This window comes from Hirundo rustica, chromosome 6, assembly GCF_015227805.2.
Source record: "Hirundo rustica isolate bHirRus1 chromosome 6, bHirRus1.pri.v3, whole genome shotgun sequence".
Classification (NCBI taxonomy): domain Eukaryota; kingdom Metazoa; phylum Chordata; class Aves; order Passeriformes; family Hirundinidae; genus Hirundo; species Hirundo rustica.
The window spans coordinates 23334942-23362714 of record NC_053455.1 but is presented as its reverse complement, the minus strand read 5'-3'; the positions used below and the strand labels follow the sequence as shown (position 1 = coordinate 23362714).

The window sequence follows — 27773 nt, the reverse complement described above, 5'->3', positions numbered from 1 at the left end:
CTTCCCGTTACTCATTTCCCAACTGTGGAAATAAACACACTCACACAAGCTTCTGACGTCACTAGGAGGAGATGTAGCAGTAGGAGAAAAGAATGGGTTTTTTGTTTGGTTGTTGTCCTTCTCTTAAGGAAGCGAGAGAGAAACTGACTTTTTTTTTAACCAGAGCAAAGAACCTAAAAGCCCTTTCACCCTCTTTCTATAAGCAAAAGAAAATAATCAAAACCAGAAAATAAACAAAAACCAGATGACTGTATGCATATTTCCCTTTCCTCTCTTGGGATTAAGAAAAAAAAAAAAAAAACCAAAAAAACCCCCCCAAGAGTTCACACACAGGAGTATGAGTTTAAACATTTATTTAAACAGAAATTCCAAACCACTCCACCCTTTAACCTTTCAAAGACAACGACAAACTAGTTTTCAGCCAGAGTGTCAGAGCAGGCATAAGTTGTGTTCCACTACAACAACTCAGTAGCAACACTAGCAGGAGACCAACACATATGGAGCTAGCACTGCAAGAACGGGAGAAGTAAAAAGGGTTTGAAACTGCTCAAAGGCACTTCTGCCTGCCTTTCTGTTTTCAGCCCAAGACAAAGGTGCTACCTTTAAACTGCTTTTTTTTGTTGCATAGCTGGCTGGTGTGAAATCCGTGGTCTGTAACAGGCACAACCTGGATAGCGTGAATCCTCTAAGGCACATATGAGATTGTGGAGCACAGGGCATCCTCTGCCGGGAGCCCTAATCCTCCACTAGATCCAAGGGGAATCCAGTCTGTGCACCTAGCTTCCCAACTGCAGAGCATTGAGAAATGAGGATAGCAGTGCACTGCAGGAGAGCGACTCTCATCAGCTTGGTGCTTGCTTATTGGACATGGCTCAGGCTCAACTTTTCAGTCCTCAAAGGCACTGTTACATGTGACCAACGACCCTCAGGCTGGGACCCTGACCTGAGAACTGGCTCCAACGCACGTGGGGGAAAGGAGAGCAGAGTCACAAGGGCAAACAAGCCTGGCTGTACCAGGGCACCTGATTCTCACCACCTCCCAGGAGGGCTCTCCTCCTGTCCTGCTTTTGGTAGCAATGGACAGGCACACTGGAACGATCCTTGCCCTGGACACTGTATTGGGAAGACAGCACTTGATTCAGCTCTCAGATACTAGCAATAGGCACCAAAGAAGTATTTAAGGAGCATTACGTCACGAGCAAATGGTTTGGCATCCACCTCTAGAGACAAATGGGGAATGCTGGATTCCCTAGAAAAGTCTCTCGAAAGAAGTCTGTCAGAGGTGATATGATATTCACCTCCAGTAGACCTAAGGCAATTCTAGTAACATGCCATTGATGGGGATCATTTAAGCCTGATGAAATCATAACCCCACTCTCACAGCAAAGGTGAGAGAACTTAGGACTCCTTGGAGGCGCCACGTAAGGCAGGGGAGCTAGCTGCTCCCAGGGATCCTACCAATCCCATAAGCTTTACTTCAAAGTCACTTTGGTTAATAAATTTAAGGGGAATAAAATTAACCTCATTCTCTACCAGAAAATGAGTAAATCTTGAGCATCAGACCGTGCCTCTTCCCATCTCAAATTTTCTTGGGAAAGTTTCTCACTTCTTGCAAGAAGGTGAATTCCGGGCTGAGGTTTGATCAATCATGGTCTTTGGGGAAGGCTACATCCTGTGACCACAGCAGTAGTGACCTATTCTGGGTAGGAAATGGCATTCCAGCTTCATCAGAACACTGAGTGGAAAAACACGGATTTTTCCCACACCCACACAGAGTGTAGGGATAGGGACTGAGCAGAAGAGAAGCCAAGCAGGGAGCAGCTACAGGCTTATGCCAAGAAACCAGAAACTCTGGCACCCAAACCAAGTTGAACAGCTGGAGCAAGAAATGAGTAACTTAGTCTGAGGCCCAGATGCTTGGCATCTGGCTGGGAGGCAGGTGGTCTGAAATTGAGAACTGCAGATCAAATCTCAGACAGACCCCTCTACTGCTATGGGAAACACCTGATTCACTCATCTCGGTGCATTGCCTGGAAGTTGGAAAGCCCTCGGCACCCAGAATAAAGCCTTCAAACTCTGTCTATGCAGACCAGTGGACACAGCCATATGGCCAGAAGCCATGCCTCAAGGCCAGGGACATGCTGTCTACTATTATCTCCCTAAGAGGAATATCTCCACTGCCTCCAGAATGATACATTCTCTGGTCCCTCTGTGCCTGGGCAGAGGGAAGCAGCCTCACCGGCAGGGCCTTACCACATGGTAAGGAGAATCCTAGTCCTTCACCCCTCTGAAAGGAAGGTGGCGAGTCTTAGGGTTCAGCCAGCATCAGTACAAAACATGTTTCCTCCTCTCATCTAGAGATGCAGTGATGAATACTGGGGTCCCAAAGGCAGCTCCTGGGAAACAGTGAAACAATGAAAAGGCCACAAGCTGCTACTGGAGCCATCGCCGTAATGGGGCCATTCTGCCTCACGTGCAGAATTGACAGGTAAGGTACAAAGAGGAGCTGCTGCTGCTGCTTCCATCACTGAGCTGGCCTAGAGCTCAAGGGCCCTCCCCCTCTCAAACTCACTCCTAGTTCATAACAAACGTACATGGGTGCTGCTCTGGAGCCTCCGGCCTCGCTCCTTGTCTGCGAGTGACCTGACGCCAGAAAAGCCGCTCTCTGCATTCGGTTAGTGTGCTGTGAAGTTAGATGGATCCCAGTGGGCTCAGGAGACTAGAGGTTGGAGCGGCACGAGTCCGTTCCCAGGAGACACCAGGAATCTGAATCCACGTCAGGTTTCGGATCCACTTCCATCTCCTCTTTGGTTGTCTGTGTTCCTTTGGAATGAACCTTCACCTGTCAAAAGACTTAGCAGTTACCCAAACAGTGCCAGGACTAGCTGCAGAAAAGCTAGAAGCTGGACAAGGCCCAGTTTGTATTCTCCACAGCCATTTGTGACTCTTTGCAACATCTGACTGCCCAACCCTTCTCATCACGAGAAATAAAGGTAAATCCCACGTCCCTCAAAGAGTGGGCTGTCGTCAGAGGGAACTCTTCTTGGCTTCATTCCTGTCTCACTACTGTCACAGCCTGCATCAGCAGCTTATACAAGAAACAGGCGTCTTTCTTAGTCCCACTAAATTCTGCTCTGATAGAGACGGCTGTTAAGAGCTGTTTCCTTCTGCACAGCCTGCACAATCTGCAGGAGCATGGTGAGCCCTGAGCATGGCTGTGCACCCAGATGACGGATTCTCACCTGCTGCATTTCCTCCATCCTCCTACAGAACCGCTGGAGCTGGGCACTCAGACGAATGGTTTCCTGCTGCAGCTTCTTCTGATCATCCAGACACTGCAAAACCAGGCCTCGGAGGTGTGTCACCTCCACTTGCAGAGCACTGCACATGCAGCCTGAACCAGGAGATGCATCCTTCCCTTCACCACATGGTAATGTTGGACTCAGGCAAGTAGGCTGCAGAGACATGGAAGGAAGTCAAGCCAGGTTTGAGTGCAAGGCCAGGAGTTGTATATACCACAAGAAAAAGACATGCCCAGAGTGTTATCCCAGCTTGTTTCCTGACTTGACAAACTTCTAGCAGGCAGGGTCAACAAGCTACTTCTCCTTCTGTACTCTGTACAAAGCCAATAGCTTCCTCCTTTCCCTGGGTAGGTTGTTCCTGTCCTCCTATGACCAAAATCCATCTGGTTTACCCCTATGTCCCTATGAGCAGGATCCGTGCCTCCTCTTGGGACAGAAAACTCCTAGAGTTAGGTAGTCTCACAGGTTATAATTTCTCATTGATTTTCTATATCAATTCTTCTTCCTATCTTGCAACAAATTCTGCTTTCTAAATTTCTGTTTTCTGCTAGGCCTCTGAGCCCTTGGCTTCTCTTTTCTTTTTCCAATTGCATAATATACATTTTCCCACAGAACTGATCTCGTTACTTTAAATCTGACAAAGAATCAGCTTTGTGTTCTAGATCCTGGGGAAATTTTCTCTTTGCAGCATCATCTCTGATTATCACCAGCCCTCCTTTCCTCATCCAGATAAATTAAGCCAATCCAACAGTCTCTTCTCAGCTCTCCCCATAATTCAAACATTGCCATTTATGGTCCCCAAGAGCTTTTAGCCAAGCATCCACTTTAATAACATTACCCAGGGGTCCGTTTTGGGCTTGTTTAATCCAACAGGTTCCTCAGAGGCCACTTTGAGTCCTTGAAGTTTCTGGTAAGGAAGAGTCTCCTTCTCAGGCTCTGAAGATGCCATGCTCAGAGGAAAGGGGCTGTCAGGCATGGGGATGAATTCAGCATTCTCCAGCTCCTGGATACACGAAAGCAGCTCTGTCAGGCCTGCCAACTTCCTGCAGGTCATTTCATCTTCTCAATCGATGCACCAACACCCTCTTGTGGTTAAAGAGGCAGCGAGGCCTTAAGGGCTCTGTGCAACGCAGCTCTAAGAAGCTGTTAGAGTATCCCTCAGAAGTGGAAGGGGCCACCCAGTTTTCCCAGCCTAGATCCCCTTTGCAAGGCATTTTTGAGAAACCACATTACCTGCCGCAGCCAGCCGGGGCAGGAGCTGCTGTCAGCACTGTTGCCTCCCTTAGCTTCTGTAGTGCTGATCCAGCCCCCCAACTCACGATCTGCTTCCATGGTTCCCCGAAAGCCACCACTGGGATTGGGGGTTTCCGCTTCCTGTTCATTATCTTCTTCCTCTCCTCCCCCAGTCGTGCAGCTCTGAGCCACTAGCAAACAAAAGTGAAAACTTTATACTTTTCCCCACCTATGCTATTTCTGTTACCAACCCCCAGATGGAGCAGAGAATATGCACAAATTTGCACTGTATGGTCATGGTGGGAGCACATGCTAGAATTATCTCCCTCAGCAGTTTAGGTCCTCACGCTCCCTGCAGGCCTCTCCGTAAGCACTTGTGTGCAGTAATCTTTTTCAGTTTCTTGGCCCCAGGCCTCCCACAGGTCCAAGAAACTGGGCTCCGTCTCTACAGCAACTGCCCCACAGAGCCCCTTCCCATATCAGCTCCCTTCAGGGAATTCCTCTCAGCTTTTCCTTGTCAAATTGAAGTTCCTCAACTACAAAGGCCTCTCTACACCTATGATGTTTCTCCTCTGTTTCAGTTGTTGCCTCCTCAGGTTTGGGCCTTCCCTTCCCATTCATGGAACCAACTAGATTTCTTCCCTTTGAGCTCTTCTGTGAGGCCTTTCAAACATAAAGACACTGTGCTGCAGGGCCAAACTTCATGCACTCAAACTAACCACTGAGTGGACTTAAACCAGAGCTCCCCAGGGCAGGTGACTCACCAGTACCAATGGACAGACCACTGCTGTTGGATCGTATTGTTTTGGAGTTCAACACCTTTTCTGCAAGGAGAGAAACGTGCTTTCAGTTAGAGTGCTACACAGAAAGCAAGATAACTCCTACAAAGTCAGTGTTGCAGGCCTATGGCTCAGAGCAGCTTGCCACATCTCCCCCAGAAATTTGTTCTGTTCTCAGGCAAGATTTATACTCTCCTGGGAAAAGAATATATCATCATAAACAAGAACCCCAAACTACATCCTAAATTTACACTTACCAACAATGATTATGGTGTGCCAGCCACGGCACGACAGGTCTGGAACATGATGCAATGATCCAAATATTGGCCGAGGCCACGAGGTACAAATATCTGAGCCGTGAGCTCTCTCAGTCGATGTCATTGCCAGACGCCCGTTCCCGCCATTACCCCAAGCAAAGATATGGTTGTCTAAAGAGAGAGAAATTCAGGGACTCAATTCTCTCCCTCCTTCTCAGCCTGTAATTACTGTAAGGAAGTCTTTCTGCTGTAACTGCTATCCCAAAGTGTTTAATCCACCAGGTCCATATTGACAGTGTGAGAACACACCAATAACAAACCTAACAGGCAGCCACCAAGTCAGTACTCTGCAGCTTAGGGACAGCAAACACTTGGGGCTGCATGGAGGCAATTAACAGGGCAAGACAGCCCCAGTCTAGGAGGATTTCTTTATTTCAGTGCCGCACTGCAGGGCCGGTAAAAGAAAAAATTAGTGGGAGCCAGTCAGCCCCTCTGCAGATTAAGTTTAAAGTAACCCACCACACCTTGGCAAAGTTCACTCACCGTCAGTAGCAGCTATGGTGAATTCATCTCCACAAGAAACCCTGATGACCTGCTTACCCCCCAAGGGGCCTCCCAGCAGGTTTATTCCCAGGTGCTTCTTATAGTCCCCAACACCAAGCTGTCCACACTTGTTGGAGCCGAAGGTCAGCAGGCGGCCTCGCTCTGTGAGGAGGAGGGAGGAGAAAGTCACAGTGAGGGCCCAACTCCGCAAGTAACCATGCATACAGAGCACAGGCAGCAACAGCCCATGAACTGGAATTGCTCTGCTGAGTGGCCAGCCAGGCTGGAAGGGGACAGTGCCAGCCAAAAAGAATGGGTTTTCTCTGGAAACACCTCCCCAGTTCCTTCTCCCACTGCTTCCCTTTTCTGATGCTGGGGATTGGGACTCCTCGCAGCTCTCTGACTGATGCCACTTGGGCAAAGCCTAAGTTGTCATAAATGATTTCTCTGCTAGACCAGAGCATGATTCTTCCCAAAACTTTTTTTCTCCCCTTAAAAAATAGGAAGGCTGACATTGCTGCTTCAGCTGGCCAGGAAACAAGACTGCTGAGAAACAGGAATCCTGAGTCCCTGGAGCAGGCATAAATCTTGCTACCAAGAGCAAAACCCTCAGTGTCAATGGCCAGGCTGAAAGGGCAAAGTTGATAAAATGTAATTCAGCAACCAGCACTCAGTTCTTACTGCACAAAGCTCTCACCATCAATAGAAGCTGTGTGTGTCTTCCCTGGAGAAATGGTACGGATCTTGTAGAAGGACAGCTGCTTGGCCAAAGTAAGGGAAGTGGCATATGGCACTTCACAGTATGTCTGACAAAAGATGTGGGTAAGCACAGAGTGAAAAAATCACACATTCATCAGCTAAGACCTAATCAAGCAAGTTCAGGTCTGACCACGATATTAAACCCAAAGTTTAGGTTTAGGTTTAATGGACCTAAAGTCAAAGACCTAGGACAGTCCTAAAACAAGTATGATAAAAAACTGCCAGAATACATATCACTGGATAAGTCACCAGAGCTGCTCACTCTGTTTCACTGCCTCAGATCTGACATAAGCCCACAGGGCAGACAGAAAACTGAGGAACAAATTGCCGCTTCCCACAATCTCAGTATCCATTGTCTTGACTGGAATTAAAGCACTGGCCCAAAGCTAATGAATGCTTTGTCACAGGACTTCCATTTCCCCATATACTACTACTGATTACTGGGAGCTGGAGCCAGGGATCCAAACACACTTACATCATGATTGATTATCCCTGATGTGCACTGATTCAGGCCCAGCTTGTTGAACTCGTTGAGTCCACATGCCAAGACTTTGCCTGTCTGGGTAAGCAGGAAAGTTCCATCACAGCCACAGTGAACGGACACAATGTTTAAGGTCTTCGGAACATCCACCTAGGTGGAAGAAATATATCCTAAGAAAATAAAAATCCCAACACCTATTACATGGAAGCTGCCACAAGGAAAACATATGAGGGTAGAACAGTGGCACAGCTAGTCTGGACACTATCAATAGCCAATACAGTTATTTTGTGTAAGAACACCATAAAGTCTGTAGCATATGGAAACTCTGGTCACAATGCAGATATTCAAGGCAGACACCAGTGACCAGCACAGGAACCTGAAATATGATGCATAGGCAGCCTGGCCAGATGGGCTCTACAGACACCAAACCCAGTCAGATGAGCAGGGCTGGGTTTGTGTCTGTGCCGTGTGGGTGTGATACTGTGTGATCACAGATCTTTGGCTTCCAGGCACATCCTCATTTGTTTCTAACCCCCAGTGGGCTGAATACTCCAGTTACCTCAGCACTGTATTTCAAGAGGGTTTTACTTTCAACTAATCTTTAACTCATTATATTACATTCAAAGACTCGCAGTAGTTGCACTGCTGTCCGTTTCCTCTACAGACCCAAGGTAAGCCGTTTGGTATTTCTCACTACGATTTCTACAACATTAAGCTGGCATTTCCAGTTCCATCATGGAAATCAGAACAATGAAGCTCTAAGCTATGATGCTATCTGTTTTGTGACTGGTATGACTCTGCCACAATCTCTAGGAAAGAAATGAAGCAAAATGAAGTGAGGAAACAAAGTTAAAACCCTTGCAAACTCTATAATGTCTCAGAAAAAACACTTGAGCCTCAGAGAGATAGCACTTCCAAACAGCAACTAATTTGGATTTATGCCCCTGCAGATCCTGAGAAGTAGTCACAGCCCTACCTTCTGAGGGGTGTAGTGATCTTCTTCTGAATCCAAGCCCAAGCGTCCTGCATCAATGCAAATACTGCAGTTAAAAATGGCCTCACCAGGTGCCCGTATCTAAGAACTGGTATAGTCCCAAAATAATCTCCCTGCTCCCCTACATCCATCATCACCTGCCAATCCTCAAGGGAATCCAACCCCACCCACAGAACCATTGCCCTACCCACAGGGAAGCCAAGTGGCACCCTAAAGCTTTCCAGAGTAAAGTCCTAAGGCTTCAATCTCAAGCTCCCCATTTTTTCAAGGAAAGAAAGTCCCAAAGAAACAATGTTTTTTGCCCCCAGGTATATACCAGGCAGCCCTTACCCAGGCCCTGCATTACACACCTGCACCAAGCCACTTTCTGGCAGGCATGTCCCAGTGTCTTCGGGGTTCAGGGAGTCTCTACCTACCGTACTCCCCACAGCCCCACGTGTAGACTTCTCTGTTCCTGGTCAGCACTGCCACGTGGTTATCTCCACACGAGACCTGCTCCACAGCATTGGTAAGAAAGAAATCCAGCTGCAGGGGCTCAAGCACTTCAGAGCCATAAGCCTTGTCAACGCCAATGCATCCATAATAGTCTGAGCCGAAGGCATACACCTGGCCCTCATCTGAAGGACAAAAGGGAAGCTTGGTCAGCACACGGGGCTCGTATTAGGCTGTATATCAACCTCTTAGGACATGGTCAGAGGAACTTCTTTTCTGAAACCATCCTCTTTAGTGCAGAAGAATGTCTGACTATAGAGTCCTTTCTTGTTCATGTTAAGATGGATCTTACATGTCAACCTGCAGCTACTTCAGTGCCAAAAAATATTTGCTTGAGCCTGCCAATTTCTTTAACAGTAACCCACAAATTGATTCTATGGCTACCTAAGTCACCCCTTCCTTAAAACGACCACCTGAGCTTATCTCTGTCAAATCTCTGCCTTTTCAGCACTGGCAAAATAAGCTTGAAACTACCTTCTCAAAAATCATTTGCATGGGTAAAGCGAGAGTCAGATTCTTCTATAACAGACAACACCACACATTACACATCCTTTACAGTATGAGCAGGGACTAGAGACAGCTACCAGATGTCAAGCATTCTAAATTAAACAGCAAATCCTAGATGCACATTCTTTTTCATCACTGGGTGATTCTTTCCCCACACAGTCCAAAGAGTTTCAAACATACCTACATTCTTGACTGCAGGCTTCATTGTCTTTAGTAGAAGCATGTATGATGGCAACACATGCACTGGTAAACGCAGAGACTCTGCACAGACATGTGGATTTGTGGACAACACCCAGCTTTATCACCAAAAAGGAGCACATCCTTGGCAAAATCCCCTCCTTCTTGGGAGTCAATATCTTCCTCTGCGTAATAATGTTGATCTACCTCAAATGTTGAGATATAATTTATTCCAAACATAATGATGGTGGTACTATCCTCAAAACTGAGGGATGAGCTTTCTCCTTTGCGCACAAAGCTGTGCTAATCTGATGGTGAAGGCAAACACCTTCAACAGCTCAGCAAAGTGAGGGGACTTGTCAGTGCCTATGCATACATTATAGTCTGAACCAAAGGACCTCCAGCTCTCACCTGTGATGCACACTGTGAAATCATCTCCACAGGACACCTGGCGAATGGCTTTTCCCTGAAGCTTCTCAACATGCTTCGGCTGCCGGTAGGAAGCTCTGTCTCCGTGTCCCAGCTGCCCGTGCAACTTGGTGCCCCCCTGCATATTCTGCAAGACAGAAACACCTGGTGAGATTACCTTTCCACAATCCCAGAGATGGTGTCAATAGTTAACAGCACCTCAAGCAAACAACAGAAGACCGCAAGGAGCAAGAGAAAATGTTCTGTCTGCTCTCGGGAAGAGATGGCTGTCCCTGTGTAACACCAGGCAACAACCTCAATGGCAGCACAGGCTTTCTGGCAGTGATTCACTAACAAGGAGTGATCCAGTCTCAGGAGCAGGGATTCCTCACCAGCTGCTGACCTCTCATCTGCCAGGCTACAGAACCTCCTCCCTGTTGTAGGGCAGAAATTCATCCTTCAACTTTTTGAACTACTTTTCTTAATCCTAATGGCTGCAAAGAAATGCATAACCTGAAACAAATGTCATTGAAATGGCCTGACACAGTAACTATACAGGAAAAACAAAACATGTAGTCTTGAAACTAAAACTATTAATAGCCAGCTGAAAGTTTTCAGTGGTTGTTCTTTCAGGAGCATCCAGCAAATTACTCCAAGTTGTTCCCCTCCTATTTGGATCTTCTTTCTTTCTCACTGACTTATCTTCTAAGCTGCTGCAACAGATTCTGTATAATCACTACAAAAACCCATGGAAGCCTGGAGATGGAGAACACCTCCATGTCACAGACCATCTAAACCTGAGAAGACTGAATTCAACTGTTTAAAATGCATTATATGCCAACATTTTTTATTCACTTTAAACTATTCCAGAATTTCCACTCCTCATAAAAAGCAGAGTTGTTTAGCATAAGATCCCTCTGCTTTCGGATGCAAGTTGCCTTGCAGATGACAACTGTATTACAAAAAAGTCACTCATCCCACCCACTCTGACCTTGAAAAACCCTCCTCGAAAACAAAAAAGCCAACAGAGAATTACTAAGTCTCCACTACACATCCAGTAGTCAGGAATGGAATGAAGAGATGCTTGACTCAGCGTTTGGGCCTACGAGACCACCATCTACAAACCTCAAGCGCACAGCAAGTCTCCAAGACACTTCCTGTCACAATGGAAAATGTCTCCTAGAAACACACTTGCCTTGAGAGACTTGGGTCAGCCCCAAATCAGATGGCCCCAGTGTCCACTGCAGTGAGATTTCTCCCTTTCCAAGCTTCCTGCCCATCTGATTGAAAAAGGCTCACGAATGGTCAGCAGTAGATGCGAACCCTCCCTTCCCACTCTTACCCGCTTCCTGCAGTTTGTCTCACTTACCACCCAGGTGTAGAGCTCCTTCTCCACTGTCACCACAGCAAAGTGAGTGTTCCCAGCACACACCTGGCGCGCACTGCAGCCACTTTTGATGGCATCCAGCTTCTGGGGGGTGGATTTACCACCGCCCCAGACATACACCTCACTGGTGCGTGAAGTCACCACTGCAATGGGAGCCTCGTTCATGGTAGTTGACCTGCACAAGCCCCCCCAAAACACACACATGCTTTTAATAATGAGTTTGCATTCTCTGTCATCACCCATCTTACTGCTGTTGTCTAGCAGTTTCTTCTTCACAACCATTCATGCCTTTTATTTTCAAATCTGTTCTTCCAGCAAACTGTGAACAGTCCATGAACTGTGACAACTTCACCTAAGGTGCTCAGATAGTTTAGTACTTCCAAGTTTATGAGGAAAAAATGGTCAAATTCTATCTGATAAATAACAGACAACCAGCTCTATATGTCACAGAAACTACCTGCTTCACAGAGCAACCCTGCTTACATGCTTGCTGGGAACTATGCTGAATCTCTGCTATATCACGTTTTATAGAAGATATTTGTATTAATGTAATATTCATCATTCAGACAGTCATATTCCTCCTGCTGAAGGGAATCTGTGTGAAAGGAGAGATCTACATTACAACTCAGGTATGTAGAGTGTAAAGATTACCTCCTCAGTAGGACAGATTACAGCTGGATGGGACCTGCTGAAGTACAGCTCCAGCCATACAAATAAGTAGGATATAAAAGGGAGAGTAAAACACAGCACAGTAAACATGCAACTGCTGTGTCAAATTTCTAGCATTCGGGAATCTTCTGAACTGCACCATTCCATTAAAGTTGTCAAAGGCTAACACTCTCAGTTCCTCTCTGGGGAGCTGTTCTCTCTGTACTTCCTTTCAAACAGATGTCTAAATAATTACCTTGGTCGCTTATTTGGCCCATTAAGCAGCGTGACTTTCTCTTCCATCTCCCTGCCAAGGAAGAAAAAGGATTTTAGGAAACAGCAGCATTGCTCTATGCAAATTACTGGCAAGCAGCACACAGAGTTTTCCTTTCCAATAAAATGCTGCTGCCTCTTGGAGGAAACATGGCAGCTGTTTACCAGCTCGCAGCAATACACAGTAAGTAGGGCAGAAGTAATGTACCACACAGCTAACAAACTTCTAGAAGAGCTGAGGACAACAAACTACGTCTGTGTGAAAATGCAGCCAACCAACACCCACATTGCACAAGAATCATCTTAAATGGCTAAATATTATCAGGATCTGGGCTTTTACCAATGCAAACAGCAAGACAAAACTCAAACTCTGTGATCACCAAGCACAAGAGTATTGGTATAAATGACTAAGTCTGCTGTTCCCAAATAAACCTATGTGGAATAGAAACAGCCCAGAATTAGTGTCCCCCTTTCATGACAAGACAGTGTGTGCAGGCTGATGGTCAAACTAAGCTAAAATAGGCCACTTTCAGTGCAAGTCTCTCTCAAAGAGGGAAGCGACAAAAGGAAAAAGTGAGGGTCTCTATACTGAACGATCCATATAATTTGAATATATATATTCAAAATGGCGTTTTCCAATGACCACAAGAGGATCTCTGTGACTCTTCAAACACAGAAATTTGAAGAGTAGAAAGAAGCAGTCCTCAAAGAGTCTCAGAATGGAATACCACAAGGTTCCCAATAAAACAGCTTCTAAAGATGCAGAGACCTTTCCCATGCACCAACCGAACATCAGATCAGATGACAAGACTGCAAAAATGCACTTTTCCCCTAAAGAGAATGAAGTACTTAAATATCTGCCTCACATCAGTCTAAATTCACTTAAGGATGTTGCTATGAAAGCATAAACACCACCAGCCTGCACAAACCCTCCTGTTTTCCCCATCAGCTATCTAGGTTTCAGGCAAGACCATCTGATTACCTCCTGCGTTTGCTGAGAAGTGGATGTTCAAGCAATTCATCTGCAGTGGGTCTCTTTTCTGGGTCCTGAAAGGAAGAAGCAACAAGTAATTCTCTGGGAAATACTCATCATCTACAACAAAATCTTGGGCCAGAAGACCTCATTCAAGCCTGCATGGACTTCCTTCCTTGACTCCCTTTAGAAGGGAAAGGAATTAATTCAAATATTTAGAATGAATAGGGATAAATACCACAGACATCCAGGAGGAACTTGCATGCTCTAAAGGTATTAATACTGTTTGCTTTCAATAAATCAATTCCCTACAGAAAGCCAGAGCCCTAAGAGACCGTACTGAGATGATGCTCCTACCTCCACAGCACTGCATTAAAAAGTAACTGCTTCTGCCAGCCCATTAAATACTTGTCATCAGAGTAAACCCAGCATACCTCCAGAGTCTGGAGGACTGAGACAAAGCTTTCAGAGGACTGGAGAAAGCCCAACCTTAGTGATGCCTCAAGCCTCACAAAAATTACCCTGCATCAACAGCTCACATACTGAAGCAGACGTGTCATCGTGCTTCACCCCTGAATTCCACGGCTGAGACAGCTGGGAATGGGTATCTGAAAGTTAGAAAGTATTTCACCAACCTGATCAAGGCAGGAGTTCACCATCTGGATCAGCTCCCAGGAATAGACAGTGGAATCAACCTCCATGGCACGATTTCCCTGTACAATCTTCACACAAAGGTTCAGGGGATTCTAGGTAGAAACCAGAAAACAGCTGTAATGGAACCAAATTGGACAATGTTTCCAATGGGGAGAGATGCTACAGGCCACTGCTATTTTCTTCCTCCATCTCTGACAGGAAACACCCCTCTTCTTCTCTGCCTAGCAGGTTCTCTAGAAATCCAATAACAATTCCTTCAGAAATGGTACCTCTGATAGCTAGGACTTAGTGGCAACATCTAGCTTTTCACCAAACTCTCTAACAGTGCAGGGAGAATAGGTTTCTCTTTGCATGCAATCTCCTATGCCACATATTGCCATTAAGCACAGCACAGCACAGCAGCAAAGTTGCTGGGGATGAGAGCCATCACTGGAGAAAGTCAGGAAAGGATGGTATTTCCACACCTTCTCTTTCAGGGTTACAAAATCTTCCGTAGGGCAACTAGCAGCTTTTCCCATCACATGGCACAAGCTAGAAATCACATGTGTTAGCCAGCAATGCTCCTTTCACCCTCCCTATGCCAGCTTGACCAGACTTCTCTTGCAACCAAGCTTTGAGAAAGAGTAACAGGATTAGATCTTATGAAATTTGAAGGCTGGAACTTTTTGCTACAGAATGCTACACAGAAAATACAGAGCTAGTAGTGCTAAAAGAGCAAAAAGACTACACAGTCACAAACTTCCTCCGTGTAGTGGAAAGGATACTTCATTCACAACCACGATACAAATTAGCACAGTTATTATTCTGCATCTAGTAAACACGGGCTGCAGACAAGGGTGGGTTTGGCAGAAGCCAGAGAGGCTGCTGCATGAAGGCAGAAGGGAAATCTGCACAAAGGGTAAGGGGAATCATGCAGACATTTTCTCTGGCTGTAGCTGTCACTCTCAGCCACTGTTTTTTAACCAGCAGATTTAAACAACGACGAAAGAAAAACACAACTGAAGAAAGCTATGAGCCAAGTGTGAATCTTAGGACAATAAAAAATAAGGTTATTCAGTCTATATTGGTTTGCAGACTTACAGTAGCATCAAAGGTCCTCTTCAAAGTGAGCAGCTCAAAGATGACACAGCCCACAGCCCAAATATCTGATTTGAAGTTGTATTTCACACCCTGACAGAGTTCTGGGGACATGTAGTATGGAGTTCCCACCAGCTAGGAAAAATAACATTCAAAAATCAGAAATGATCCAGCAGCCTTCAATTCACGAGCTCTGTATCCATTATGTTCACACAGGACAGGCTAGACACGGATCTGACACAGCACTGAAGTGATATACCTCCCTAACGTGGTGGAAGGCTGGGAACAATAAACACACTTTTTCCCCTGTCATCCACAAACCTGTCTGGTCCTGAGCTTCCTAAAAGATCCTAGACATCTCTCTCCTCATGTACCTGACGTGGTACATACTTCTCACTAGAGTAATAGTCACAAAAACACAGCAAGGACTTTCCCCTCTCTTAAATACATATCATTTAGAGGTAATCAGGGCCTTAAGTACTGACCAGGCATATGGAAATCATCACGTGAGGTTGAAGAAAAAGGGATCTAGCAAAGCCTCCAAATACAGATGCCAGACCTTAGCTATGGAGCCAGTCTGATCACAAGATACTGCCAGGACAAAGGCTGCTCTGTCTCAAAAGAAAAGAAGGGTTCCTTTTGGGTCAGTACGTAGAAAGCGGGCTTGAGTCCCACCCAAAAGGCTTTCACTTCAGAAGTGGACTCTCCTGAACAACTGCTCTGTGTAGAACAAACACCCCCACCACACGAAAAATCCAAAACCCTGCACATAAATACAAAGGCCTCCCAGGTACTGCAGAAGTAGTGGCTTAGCTCAAAGTCACAACAAGGAGACATAGAACAAACAGGATAAAAGATACGAGAATGAAACTTCCAGAAGAATGGAGCTCACTCCTTAGAAAGAAACCAGACAGCAAAACAAAATAAGACAGAATTTAGAAAAAGGAGAAATATTTATAGATGACCTCTTTTCAACTCTCTCAGCAAAGCTCCAAGGACTACAAAGCCTGCCCTTCATGAGACTCTGCAAGTACACTGGCTACCTAATGGGCACATTCAGGATCTGCCATCTCCCTCCCATTTCCTGTTACAGAGCGTGACTGCTACAGAGCTACACGAGTCCCAGCCATGGGAAGGTTTAGAAGCCCTAAGATTTTGAGTACCACACAGAGAACTAGGACACTGCACCTAAACCTTTTTTAAACAAGGATAATGTAAGCTTTCTGTAAGACAGATGTATTTTCTGTATCTTCTTTGGTAAATGGTAGAAAATGATACATTAAGAAATCAGTGTATAGTCAGCAAGATGTGAACATCTACAAAATCACAATTTGACTGCTACAATTACAAATACTGATAATAACAGGTTCTGCACTCATGTCCCAAAAAAACTACTTCCAGTCTGCCACTGGTCGTTAGGTTACAAATTGAGCAACTAGACCAGAGTACAGCCAGCATATATAAAACCAAAATCTAGTTGAAGGTGTGTAGTTCAAAACTTTTCATATGTGAAAAAGGAAAAAAACAGTGCTTGCAGGCATAGTAAGTATAGATGAATACAGACAAAATAAGCAAAAAACAAACCCAGAAATTCACAGACTGAACTGCCTCTGAAAGTCAGAAGGCCATGAAAAGTGTGACAAACCAGAAGTGGTTCTGCTGCAGCCCAGCCTAGTGATGGTTTTATGCAGTAGCCTTGAGTTCCCACTTATAGTGGAACTGCACAATAATGTTCATGTTCTGGAAGGGGACTGGCAAGTATTTAACTACACATCCCAACAGACCACCAACACCTTGGCATTAAATTGAATAATACAGTCTGGTAAGGGGAAGCGTGAGCTGGCTCGTGTCCCAAACTATAATAAAGGCATTTAGCAGAGAGGAACCTCAGACAATGTCTCCCTTTCCAAGCCAAACACTCACCACAGAAATTAATGGAGCTGAGAAATCCAAGCTGAACCTTTTAGGTGCCTACAATACAGCTTACCCTGTGTCATAACTGGCTGCAAAAATGCTTTCTGGCAGGGTCTGGAACAAGGCCAACCTTCTGGTAGAATCCATTTCTCCTACAAAGCTTTGCCCCCCTTCAGGAACATTACCAATAAATCATACATCTGGTTACCATAAGAAGCACAAGTGCCTTTCTTACTTCTTCATAATTCGGTTCAGAGCCTAAATATTAAAGAGATTTGAGACATGCCTATGTCAGCGCAATGACAGGCACACACATCCAAGCTATCTCAGATCCACCTGAGGCAAAATTTACCTGTTAGCACAGCAGCATGACAATATTAATTTAATTTGTTAAACTGGTTAATTTGTTAAACTGTTAAATTAGTTAAACTTAACCAGCCTGGAGGGAGAGCATTGTTCTGATGTGACTATAATGCTGCCTCTGTCCTACAGCTAGCACTGCCTTTGTGTTACACAGATTCACCTTTAGAAGTACCACACCTAGGGGAAAGAAGAGCAGTGCTCTCTAGCACGGCTACACTAGCTCTGGTACCATTCTATTCCTATAGTGGCACCTATCTTTAGTCTACTGCTGCTTTCCAGAGAGACAGACCTCCAAAATGTAATCTGGAAGCAAGGATAACTCCAGCCTGCAACACACCAGCAAATATGCCAAAGTTAATGAGATGAAGTTAGGAAATAAAGTTGTAGCTTGATGTGGGTGTCAGTCACCAAGTAGTAAGTGACAAGACAAGAAGAAATGGCCCAGGTTGTGCCAGAGGAAGTTCACACAAAACACTAGGAAAAATTTCTTCACTGAAAGGGTCAGGCATTGGAACAAGAAGCCCAAAAAAGTAGTTGAGTCACCATCTCTGGAAGTGTTCAAAAAAACCTGTGGATGCAGCAGTTGGGGACATAGTTCAGTGGTGAACACAGCAGTGCTAGGTTAATAGTTGGGCTCAATGACCTTAGAGGTCTTTTCCAACCTTAATTCTATGATACCATAACACTGAGGGAAATTGAGGGGTGAGGGAAAGGAAAGTAACAGAAAACAAGCAGCAAGAATGTACAGTGTCCCTGGTCTTCTGCAAGGCATGCAGAGATGAAAGCAAAACACAACTCAGTTTGCACACAAAGATGGCAGATACTCACAGTCTCAGCCATAGAGTACTCAGAGTTCAGCTTCTTTGCCAGCCCATAGTCTCCCAATTTAATCAGGTTTGCCTTGGTTAGAAAGATATTTAAGGTCTTTATGTCTCTGAAACGAGAAAAAGAAATTCAAACACTCAAATACGCTTCCAGATTTCAGAGTTTTCTACACATTACTACACTTTCCCCCCAAAAATGAGCTACTTGCTACTCTGCCAACACTCTGTCACACATCTATACACGAAGTTCTCCAAAGGCAATTTTGTCCCAAGTACTGGGGCAGTTATCCATGTTTTATCACATTCCCTACACAAACACAACACAGTTTCAAAAGCTCAGGCTCAGACACCTACGTAAAGGCCACAGATCAAAGACAGTTCTTTCCCCCTCTCAGCTTCTTCTTGCATGAAGGTCATTGAGCAGATCTTATTTTTGCTAGTTTTATAAATAGACCCAAGCCAGGAGACGCTGAGCTACTAAAATCTTAAGTGTAAGTATGAATATGTATGTATGCAAATATAAACACATGGAGGGTGTGAAACAGATGCCACTCTAGTACCTAAGCATAATGTCCTTATTCCTCAAGATCACATGACATAGGACTCTAGCCCATGAGTTGGCTGAGCTGATGGAGAAGGCTTTAGTCCAGGTTTGAAGGGGGAAAGGAGGTAAGGCCAGGCTGGCTAGACATGAGGCTGTGTGCCAGCGTTGGGGGTGAAATCGACACCCCAGCTGAAGTGTACCTGCACCAATGCACACAGCGTGGGTAACAAAGAGGAGGACCTGGGAGCCACTGTTCAGCAGGAAAGCTGTGACATAGCTGTCATCATGGAAATGTGCTGGGGGGACTCACACCACGGGAGTGCTGCAGTGCAGCTCCTCATAAGGGACAGGTGAGCGAGGAGAGGCACCAGGGTGGCTCTGCGCCTTAGGGAGCGTTTCAACTGCACAGAGCCCAAGGTCAGTGACAACATGGCTCGGTGCCTGTGGGTGAGAATCAGGTGGAGGACCACCCAACTGGGATGAAGAGCCAGACGAGATTCCATAAGCAGCTGGCTGATGTTTCATGATCACCAGGTTTTGTGGGTGATTTTATCCTGCTGGAAACTCAACACAGCAGAGAGGAGGCAGTCTAGGAGGTTCCTAGAGGGTATGGAAGACAACTTTGTGATCCAGCTGGTCAGAAAACCTACTGGGGCAGTGCCTGCTGTTTCTGAACAGAGAAGAGCTGGTGGAAGATGCGGTGGTTGGAGGCTGTCTTAGATAGCAACAACAAAATGACGGTTTTCAATTCTCGGTGAAGTAAGGAAAGGGGTCAACAAAACTCCTCCACCTTGGAGTTCTGGAGGGCAGACTGGTCATTTCAGGACAATGGTTCAGACAGACCCTTGGGAAACTACTCTTAAAAATAAATGGGTTTAGGAAGGCTGGAGATACTTCAAGAAAGGAATTTTAGAGATGCAGGAAAAGGCTGCTGGAAAAGCTGGCAGTCCATGACTTGTGTAAGTGCACTGCTTCCTGGGTTAAAAACTGCCTGGGTGGCTGGGCACAGAGCGTGGTGGTGATGGATGCCACATCCAGTTGGCAGTCAGTAACCAGTGGGGTTCCCCAGGACTCAGTGTTGGGCCAGTCCTGTTTAACATCTTTATCAACGTTTTGGACAAGGGGATTGAGAGCACCCCCAGTCAGTTTGCAGACGAGCTGGGCAGGAGTGCTGATGGGCTGGATGGTAGAAGAGGCTCTGCAGTGGGATCTAGACAGGCTGGACTGATGGGCTGAGGCCAATTGTAGAGCTTCAGTAAGGTGAAACGTCGGGTCCTGCACCTGGGCTACAACAACCCCAGGCAGCGCTACAGGCTGGGGGCAGAATGGCTGGAAAGCTGCCTGGCAGAAGAGAACCTTGGGGTGCTGGTCAACAGCAGCTGAACGTGAGCCAGCATGAGCCCGGGTGGGCAAGAGGGACAGTGGCGTCCTGGGTTATGTCAGAAATAGTGTGGCCAGCAGGAGCAGGGCAGGGATTGCTCCCCTATACCCAGCACTGCTGAGGCCCCACTTCAAGTCCAGTTCTGGGCTCTTCAGTGCAAGAAAGACTCTGAGGTGCTGGAGAGTATCCAGAGAAGGGCAACTGAGCTGGTGAAGGGCCTGGAGCACGAGTCTGATGAGGAGCAGCTGAGGGAGCTCAGGGGGTTTAACCTGGAGAAAAGGAGCCTCAGTTCAGACCTTACTCTCTCCCACTGCCTGAAAGGAGGTTGCAGCAAGATGGGAGTCAGTCTCTTCTCCAAGGTAACTGGTGACAGTTGTCACAAGAGGAAATTGCCACAGGACACACCAGGGGAGGTCCAGGTTGGATAGCAAAAGAATTTCTTCACTAAATGGGTTTTTAAGAATTGGAATGGGCTGTCCAGGGAAGTGGTAGAGACACCATCTCTGAAGTGTTCAAGAAACAACCAGACATGGCACTTAGGGCTATGGTTTAGTTGACGTGGTGGTGTTCAGTTGGACTCTTGAGATCTTGGAGGTCTTTTTCGACCTTAGTGATACCATGATTCTATGACATACTATGCCCAAGAGACAGAAAGGCTGATGGCCACAAAAACACTGACCTCTAAAACTGATAGAAAACACTCTCTCCCAGACACAGTAATCTGTGTGTAGTTTCACAGATCAACACAAGAGGCTGGAAATAGAGAGAAGTCCCCGCAGCACGATATGCTTTTCATGGCCAACACTTGGTAACACCCTCTTTTCCTAACGTACCATCAACAACTTCCCAGTGTAGATCAGGAAAACGTCAAGTAAAGCAGCACTTTGCATTCATCCACTTGGGGCATCGCAAAGTCCTGGGTCACTCTGACAATGTCTGCAGCAGAAGGAAATCACTGCAAACATTTAAATAATTGTTCAATTCGTTATTATGGAAGGATTTGGGGCCACACATGTACAGAAGTGGCAAGCAGGAAATCACTGCAAAGCAGGACAGGCATGACATCTGCTTCAGGCCAAAATCTTAGGCACTACTTTACTGAGTGTAGGCTACCAACCCCTCATTAGCAAGGCTTGCCAGTTACTAAAGATTCAGAATGGCAGCAGCCAGGATGCTATCCTACAGAAAACATCTTCACACAGCTATGCCCATAAGTTAGTATAGCACATGATCCAGCTGTGCTGGAAGTGGCTGTCTATATGTGCAATATTCCCCAGAGCATTGCAGCCTCCCTGAAACACACATAAGACATTAAATCCACAGATCACATTGCTCCCAAACAGAAAAGGGCAACAGAAAAAGGTAATCAGCAACACATCAAAATCTCAGAACTGTGAAAATTATCACTACAAGCTAACAGATTCTATTAGCTCCTTAAGTAACAGGCCAAAGAAATAAGATTCAGACAAAGGCAGGACAAATCTTCGCATGGGTTATATTAGAGCAATGTACAAATGCAAAGTCCTCGTCACCATTAGCCTCCAGGAATTACAGAATGATGCACACATCGGCTTGCAGCTATTAACAGTGGAACAGGTTGGAAGTACCTTTGGCCTGTGGTAAAAGCTCTTCCTACCCACTTTAACAAACACCATTTATGTGCTATGGCAATAAAAGGCAAATTTACTTCCTTCCTATGTAGATAAACTCTTTGCTCACACAGCTGCAGTTCCATCTTCAAATACAAGATTTCCTGCACATTTATCACAAGATGGTTTCTAGCCCAATAAAAAAGGGACTCTTAACATCTCAGAGATGCTATTCCACTTCGGAGAGAAGCTCAGTGCTTGTTTTAAACAAAGAAGCAAAGAAGTTCTTCACTCGCTGCCATGAACTGCACTGGTTACCTCAGCTTTCTGCATGCCACACTCACCTGTGAAGAATTCCAGCTCGATGAATGCAGCTCACAGCTGATGCAATTTGAAAGAGGTACCAAACCACCATCTGCATAGGTAGGAATATAAGCATAATGTGAGGCTCAAAAAAATTAAAAACCACAAAACCCTACATGTTCCTGTCACACTGAGGCACAGCAAGAGGGCCTGGCCATAACATTTAGATGCTCTTTCAGGATTATGAAAATTTTAGAATTTCCTGGCTTGGAAATCTCTAAAAAAGTTATTGAAATAGGTAGATTGTTCTACTTCTATTCATAGTGTCTGTCCTGACAAGCATCAGAGATCCAGTAAGTGGAAAGACTTAAGAATGAAAACTAATGACCATCTGGGAAACATCTACACTTGTGGTGTCCAAAATATGAATTGGGACCATTAAATACTCTCCATGAGCCAGAAAGCTTTAGAAGTCACCATATAAGACAAGTAACTGTAATCATTAATCAGCTCAGCATGCAGTGAAAGCAGACAGCAGAAAGTTAGTTTAAATAAAATAAAGACAGAAAAAGAGTAAGAAAGATTCAAGGAAATTACTTGGGGAAAAAACCCTACGAAATTATTAAGAAGAGAGAGAAATAGAGGGCCCACTAGGAAGAAACATAGAAAGAGGTTTAAAAGTTAAATGTTTGCCAAGATGATAAGGTGAAGAAAGGTAGCTCTCTTTCATTCTTCCTCCCTTGGAACTATACCCTGCTTATACACAGTTTAAAAGGAAAATAAGTTTCAGCTAGCCCATAAATGCTTGCAATATTGAACCAGGAGGATGCCAGCCCCCGGATAAGCACAGAAATTTCCTGCCATCACAATGAAAAAAATTTGAAGAAATATGCAAGTAACCCTACAGATCCCCAGCACACTAGGCCAGCCCCACTGCTCCCTCAAACCATTCCAAATTACCTCTTCTTCAAATAGCTTGTCTTTCTGTCGCAGAATCTTATCGTAGAGGTTCCCTCCTGTAATTACAAGTGAATGAGAAAGACAGAGAGGTTCATCTTAGTTAATGGCAGCAGTTACTCTGCTCAAGAGCTGCTGGGAATACTCAAACCCCCTAAGAGATCTGATCAATCACTATAGCTCTCTCTCAGCATTCTCCACTTAAACTGGTCAGGCACTCACAAAATTAAGTTCTTCCATCTAAGAACTTCAATGGTATATTTAAATCTAGGCAGAGACAATTCTTTAACACCACCCTTTAATACACTCTGAAAAGCAAATCAGTAAGCTCGGCCAGCAGTCCCTACATTTCTACTTTTTTTTTTTTTTTAAGTGCTTCTTGGGGTATGTAAACATGTATTAGCTGTACACCAAATCACGTGAGATTGTCCTGTTCAGCATTATACATATAAATAATACATTAAAAAAGAGAAAGAAAACAATTTTTAAGTCACAGTAGTCCCTGAAAGCACAATTTACTGTCTTTCCCTACCTACTCCCCAGCTCTGACTGGCCTCTCCTTTATCTGCCCTGCCAAATACCTTGGTGCAGAATTCACAAAGCACTGACAACGGCAGCACCACTAACAGAAGCCTGAAATCAGCAGAAATCTTCAGTGCACCCCATGACTTCAAGACAGCAGACTGAAAATCAAGGAAAGCTAAAAGAAATGATGCTGAGGGCTGCAGGTAGAGAAACTCCCTGACAGATCAGCACCCAAACACTAAATCCCAAAACTCTGATCACCTCCCGTTGCTATTCCAATTCCCAATGATCATATATTATGTCTTAATTGTAATGGATCACCAGCACCACTCCCATGATGCAAGACAGCCTTCAGCTGCATGATTTCCATGGGCCTGTCAAGTGCTAAATGTCCAAAACAGGCTGCAAGGTTTCCTTTGTCTGTTTGAGGGACTTAATTCAGACTTCCATGTCAGGAAGATTTTTCTAATTAAGATTCCCTTCACTTAATTTCTTCTCATTCCGCCTTGCTGTAACTTCTCAATATTTCTTTTTTCTGCCTTATGTTCACGTTACAGATTAGCTACAAACCACTCTTCACATTCACAATTTAACCTAAGTATTCACTTCTGCCTCTTCTTATGAATGTCTTATCTAACCATTCAAACTTTGCAGGCTCTTAGTCAAATATGTTCTTCATTTCTCTCTTTGTCCCATCTTTTTTGCAGCTTTTCTGAAACAAAGAGCAGCATGATAGGTACTACATTGCCAAAATCCTACACAAGGAGACAAGTTAGCTCTTGTTTTATATAGCTCTTGACTTATATAAACAATACCTCTATGCACACATATGAAAACCAAATTAATTCAGTATTTGTTTCATCTAATCTTCCAACATAGGTTATTCTCTTTTCAATTACTGTATTTTATGTGATATTTCTTCTCAAATATATTTCATTTGTATTTACTGGTGTTATGCCATGGTAAATCCAAGTCTTACAGGACCATGATATACACATGGAAATAAAGGCAAACAAATCAATAACTTGGCTTCCTCCTCTGTAAAACGGGCAACGTTTAGTGAAATTTGAAATTATTTTCTAGATTTTCAGAAGAGACAAGCCAATTAAACAGTAAAACCTTATACTGAGGAGCGTCTGACAGTGACTAGTCCAGCCTTACTTTAAAAATTACTCACAAATTATCTCGGGCTTGTACACTGTAAAAAAAAAAAAAAAAAAAAAGAGGCCAAAGAAACAACTACTAATGCATTGGCAAAACCACTATGTGGAAGTCCAAACAAGATTTCTTCTTTCTCATGTGCCTTGTTCTCTACCATTCAGATACATTCAGGCAACACGAGCTATACACTCATTTCTTGGTTATTATCTCAAAGCCAACAGAGGCATTTACAAATTTGCAGAGACATTAATACTATGCAGCCCTTCTCTATGCCCTCCAACAAATTTATAATGGCCTCAAGCACGCAGTCTTTTCAGGGCAAGTAAGTAATCCACACAGAGAGAGAACCCCTAAAATAAAAGGTGCCTCAAAGAGCTAACATTCCTCTATGCTTGCACTGGACTCCAAGCTCCACAAGAACAAAAAACGGAGAAGAAAAACCAGCTTTGGCCAAGCTGCCAACCAGGGTGTCTGACACCCTTCAAGTAGACTTTGCACCACTCTGCTGTGCTCTCCAACCTGTTCCAGTGAAAGCAATCTGTTGTACAAGGTGATCACAACACGATGATATCCTTTTCCAGCAAAAAATGTTTCTACTGATGAGCCAAGGCTTAACACAAGCCCTACACAAACACCAGATACTTTGCCTGGGGAGCTGTCCCATTCACCCAAACAGGAACCACACTGCAGTTCTGGGCCCATATCCTGTTCCAGCAGTGTAAGCTGTGTATGGGCTCCTCTTCCTGCCTCTAAGAGCAGCTGCTAGTCAAAACCTCATTGCAAATCCTTCTATCGCTCCATCCAAGCTAGGACTGCTTCCCCTGCAACTCCAACACCACCACCTGAGCCACTCTTGGACAGAATTTTAAAATTTTCTCCACCACCAGAAGGACCAGGTTTGTTGTTCGGGTTTTTTTAATAGTAAATGTAAAAGCTGAAAGCAGAAGGAGGGGAAAAGTCCTGACTGCAATGTACCAGGACATTTTTAAGCTCTGATTTATAATTGCCAAATTATAAACCTGTTTAAGTGACAGTACTGAAAACACAGCCCTGCTTTGTACTGGTAGAAGCCCAGATAGTCTCATGGTCTTTTCCCACTGCACTCCTAAAAGAACACAACAAGGTGCACTAGAAGTGTTTATCACCAACTGTCCACTCCTTCCAGTGCACCAGCCATTCAGAAAACTCAAAAAATCATCTGCTGCATAGACTGCCTCCACTAACTACCGGGTTTCTTTTTTTGGCACCTGAGACACAAATCAGAAAGGTTCTCAGTCTCTTCTTCAGGAGCTATGCTGCAGAATTCACCTCCACTTCTTTGCTCTCCAGATGATACCACACAAGAAATACTTGCTGCAGGTTCTGCAGGAGGGTGACCCAAACACGTGGCAGCTGCCTGTTTATAAATGGGAGTAGGGATCTCACCATTACAGTACTCCAGCTCAATCAGGAGCGTGGTGTTATCCATGAAGTGATTGTAGTATGCGATGATGTTCTCATGCTGCAACAGGGCCAGGATAACGATTTCATTCAAAGCATCACGACGCTCCTTTTCTGACAGCCGGGTCAGGTCCACCTCTTTCCACACGACAAGTGAGTCATCCTGAAACACAAAAACATCTCTCAATTAAAAACACACTGTTATGAAGAGAACAGTACGTGCCTTTATAGCAGGAAATTAAAATAGCAGGAAAAGTAAAAGACTTTCCTGTCTCTGACAGATTTCAGACAAATATTCTTCACAACTTAAGTTTTGAGGTTTGTTGTTTGTCATTAGAAATAGTGGTGGCCCGAAGCCATCTTTCTAGCTGGCCAACACTCACTCTGGGAAACAAAAAAAAACCCCAAAACCAAAACACCAAACTAAGGGAAAGACAGAGGGTTTTATTTCAATAAAGACTAAACATACTCCTGTTTAATAAAGGGAGAACATTGTATTTTTAATGCTGTAACTGTAAGATACTGCACAAGACCATAAGCTGTTACAAATATTCAAAGGAAAAAGCCTAAAGAAAACAAAACAAAAAAAACCCAAAACAAGCCAATAAGGAAACGAGAATGAATTTAGATTTAATTTACCCTTGTTAGGCCCACACACGTTGTCAGCCATGCTACAAGCCATCTCTCAAGTGAACAGTGTTCACTTACACCTGCCCAAGCCATGACACCTCAGGGTGGCCAGAAAAAAACCTGAAGAACTTACCTTTGGAACTAAATCAAGCATTTTTCCTTGAGAGCCACTAAAACCACAACTACAACTGAACTGCACGGTATTAATGGAGTTGGGAGCAACGGGAGGACTGGCTTTTCATCCAGTCTCCCCTGATTACACTGAAATGCTGAACACGTGAGTTACCTGTATGAGATGCCCCCATGTCCTCTGTGACTGGAACAAAACAGAAAAATGAGTAGTCTACTAGCGTCAGAAGAATATCCACATCTCCCTGCGAAACTTCAGGGGACCCAGAGACTGGCAGCGCCCAAACGTTACAAAACCCAGACCCTGCACCCCTGGACACTGAGGGCTGAAGTTGTCACCTCGTAACCGGGCTGTTCCCGGAGCGGTGCCGGGGAATGTCATCCTGGGGGCTCTCTGTCACCCCCGGGGCCGAGTCCTGCTGCGGCTCGTCGGGCACCGGCCCCCGGCGACAGCCGCGCTGGCCCTGGCAGCGGCCCCCGCCCCTCCCGCGGCGGCCGCGGGGCCCCTCGGCGGGGGCGGCGGAACGGGGCCCCTCTCCCGCCGCCGGGGCCGCCTGCCTACCTCGGTGCGGCGGTACAGGGTGGCCTCGCCGAAGGCGCCGCGGCCCAGGGTGCGGATGGGGATGTAGTGCAGCTCCTCCTGCTCGCCGGGCACGCCGCCGCCGCCGCGGGAGCCGCCCCTGCCCGAGGACTCGTTGCCGAAGTCGGAGCTGATGGAGTCGCAGTGCCGCTCGTACTCGCCCAGCGACATGGCGATGGCGGCCCCGCTCGGCCCGGCGCTCCCTCAGCGCGGCCCCGCGGGCTCCATGTCGGCTCCCCACGGCGACCCGGAACCGCTTCCCGCCGCTGCCGCCGCCGCGACCTCCGCGCTCCCGCCCCGCCGGGCCCGGCCCCCGCCCCGCCCGCCGCCGGGAACGGGACCGGCGTCGCGCTCGGGGCGCACGGAGCCGCGGCCGGGCGCCAGTTCACTTCCCACGAGGACAAGCGTCCGACGTTAGTTTCTTAGAAAGGTTTTAGGAATAAAAATCTGTCTGAAGTAACTGATTTATATCAAAAAAGTAATTACTGT

General features: G+C 45.5%; 1 protein-coding gene across 2 annotated transcripts; it reads right to left on the bottom strand.

Annotated features, from left to right (window-relative positions):
- Positions 1-336: 336 nt before the first annotated feature.
- On the bottom strand, positions 337-27521 carry NEK9 (NIMA related kinase 9). 2 transcript variants are annotated; one of them, XM_040067024.2, is made up of 22 exons: positions 27267-27521; positions 25931-26108; positions 22823-22878; positions 21904-21974; positions 18050-18155; positions 14948-15079; positions 13849-13959; positions 13223-13287; positions 12224-12274; positions 11302-11494; positions 9936-10080; positions 8765-8965; positions 8331-8377; positions 7349-7504; positions 6812-6920; positions 6115-6276; positions 5572-5742; positions 5300-5359; positions 4536-4726; positions 4141-4305; positions 3243-3455; positions 337-2842 (listed from the first exon to the last, which is right to left on the bottom strand). In XM_040067024.2, the coding sequence occupies exons 1-22, from the start codon at positions 27453-27455 to the stop codon at positions 2720-2722; spliced, it is 2895 nt and encodes a 964-aa protein (XP_039922958.1). In that variant the 5' UTR covers positions 27456-27521; the 3' UTR covers positions 337-2719. The 2 variants fall into 2 exon arrangements, with proteins under 2 accessions (XP_039922958.1, XP_039922959.1); XM_040067025.2 differs by lacking the exon at positions 27267-27521 and adding an exon at positions 26709-26787.
- Between the last annotated feature and the right edge of the window lie 252 nt (positions 27522-27773).

What these genes read in the sequence shown, in the direction of transcription:
- NEK9 (XM_040067024.2), bottom strand. Translation starts at nt 27,455, where the DNA reads ATGTCGCTGGGCGAGTACGAGCGGCACTGCGACTCCATCAGCTCCGAC. An exon ending in AGGAGCTCTACACCTGGGTG is followed by an intron (nt 10,081 to 11,301) that starts GTAAGTGAGACA and finishes TCTGTCTTGCAG; the next exon opens with AATATGCAGGGGGGCACCAA. An exon ending in CAGGGATAATCAATCATGAT is followed by an intron (nt 6,921 to 7,348) that starts GTAAGTGTGTTT and finishes ATCTTTTGTCAG; the next exon opens with ACATACTGTGAAGTGCCATA.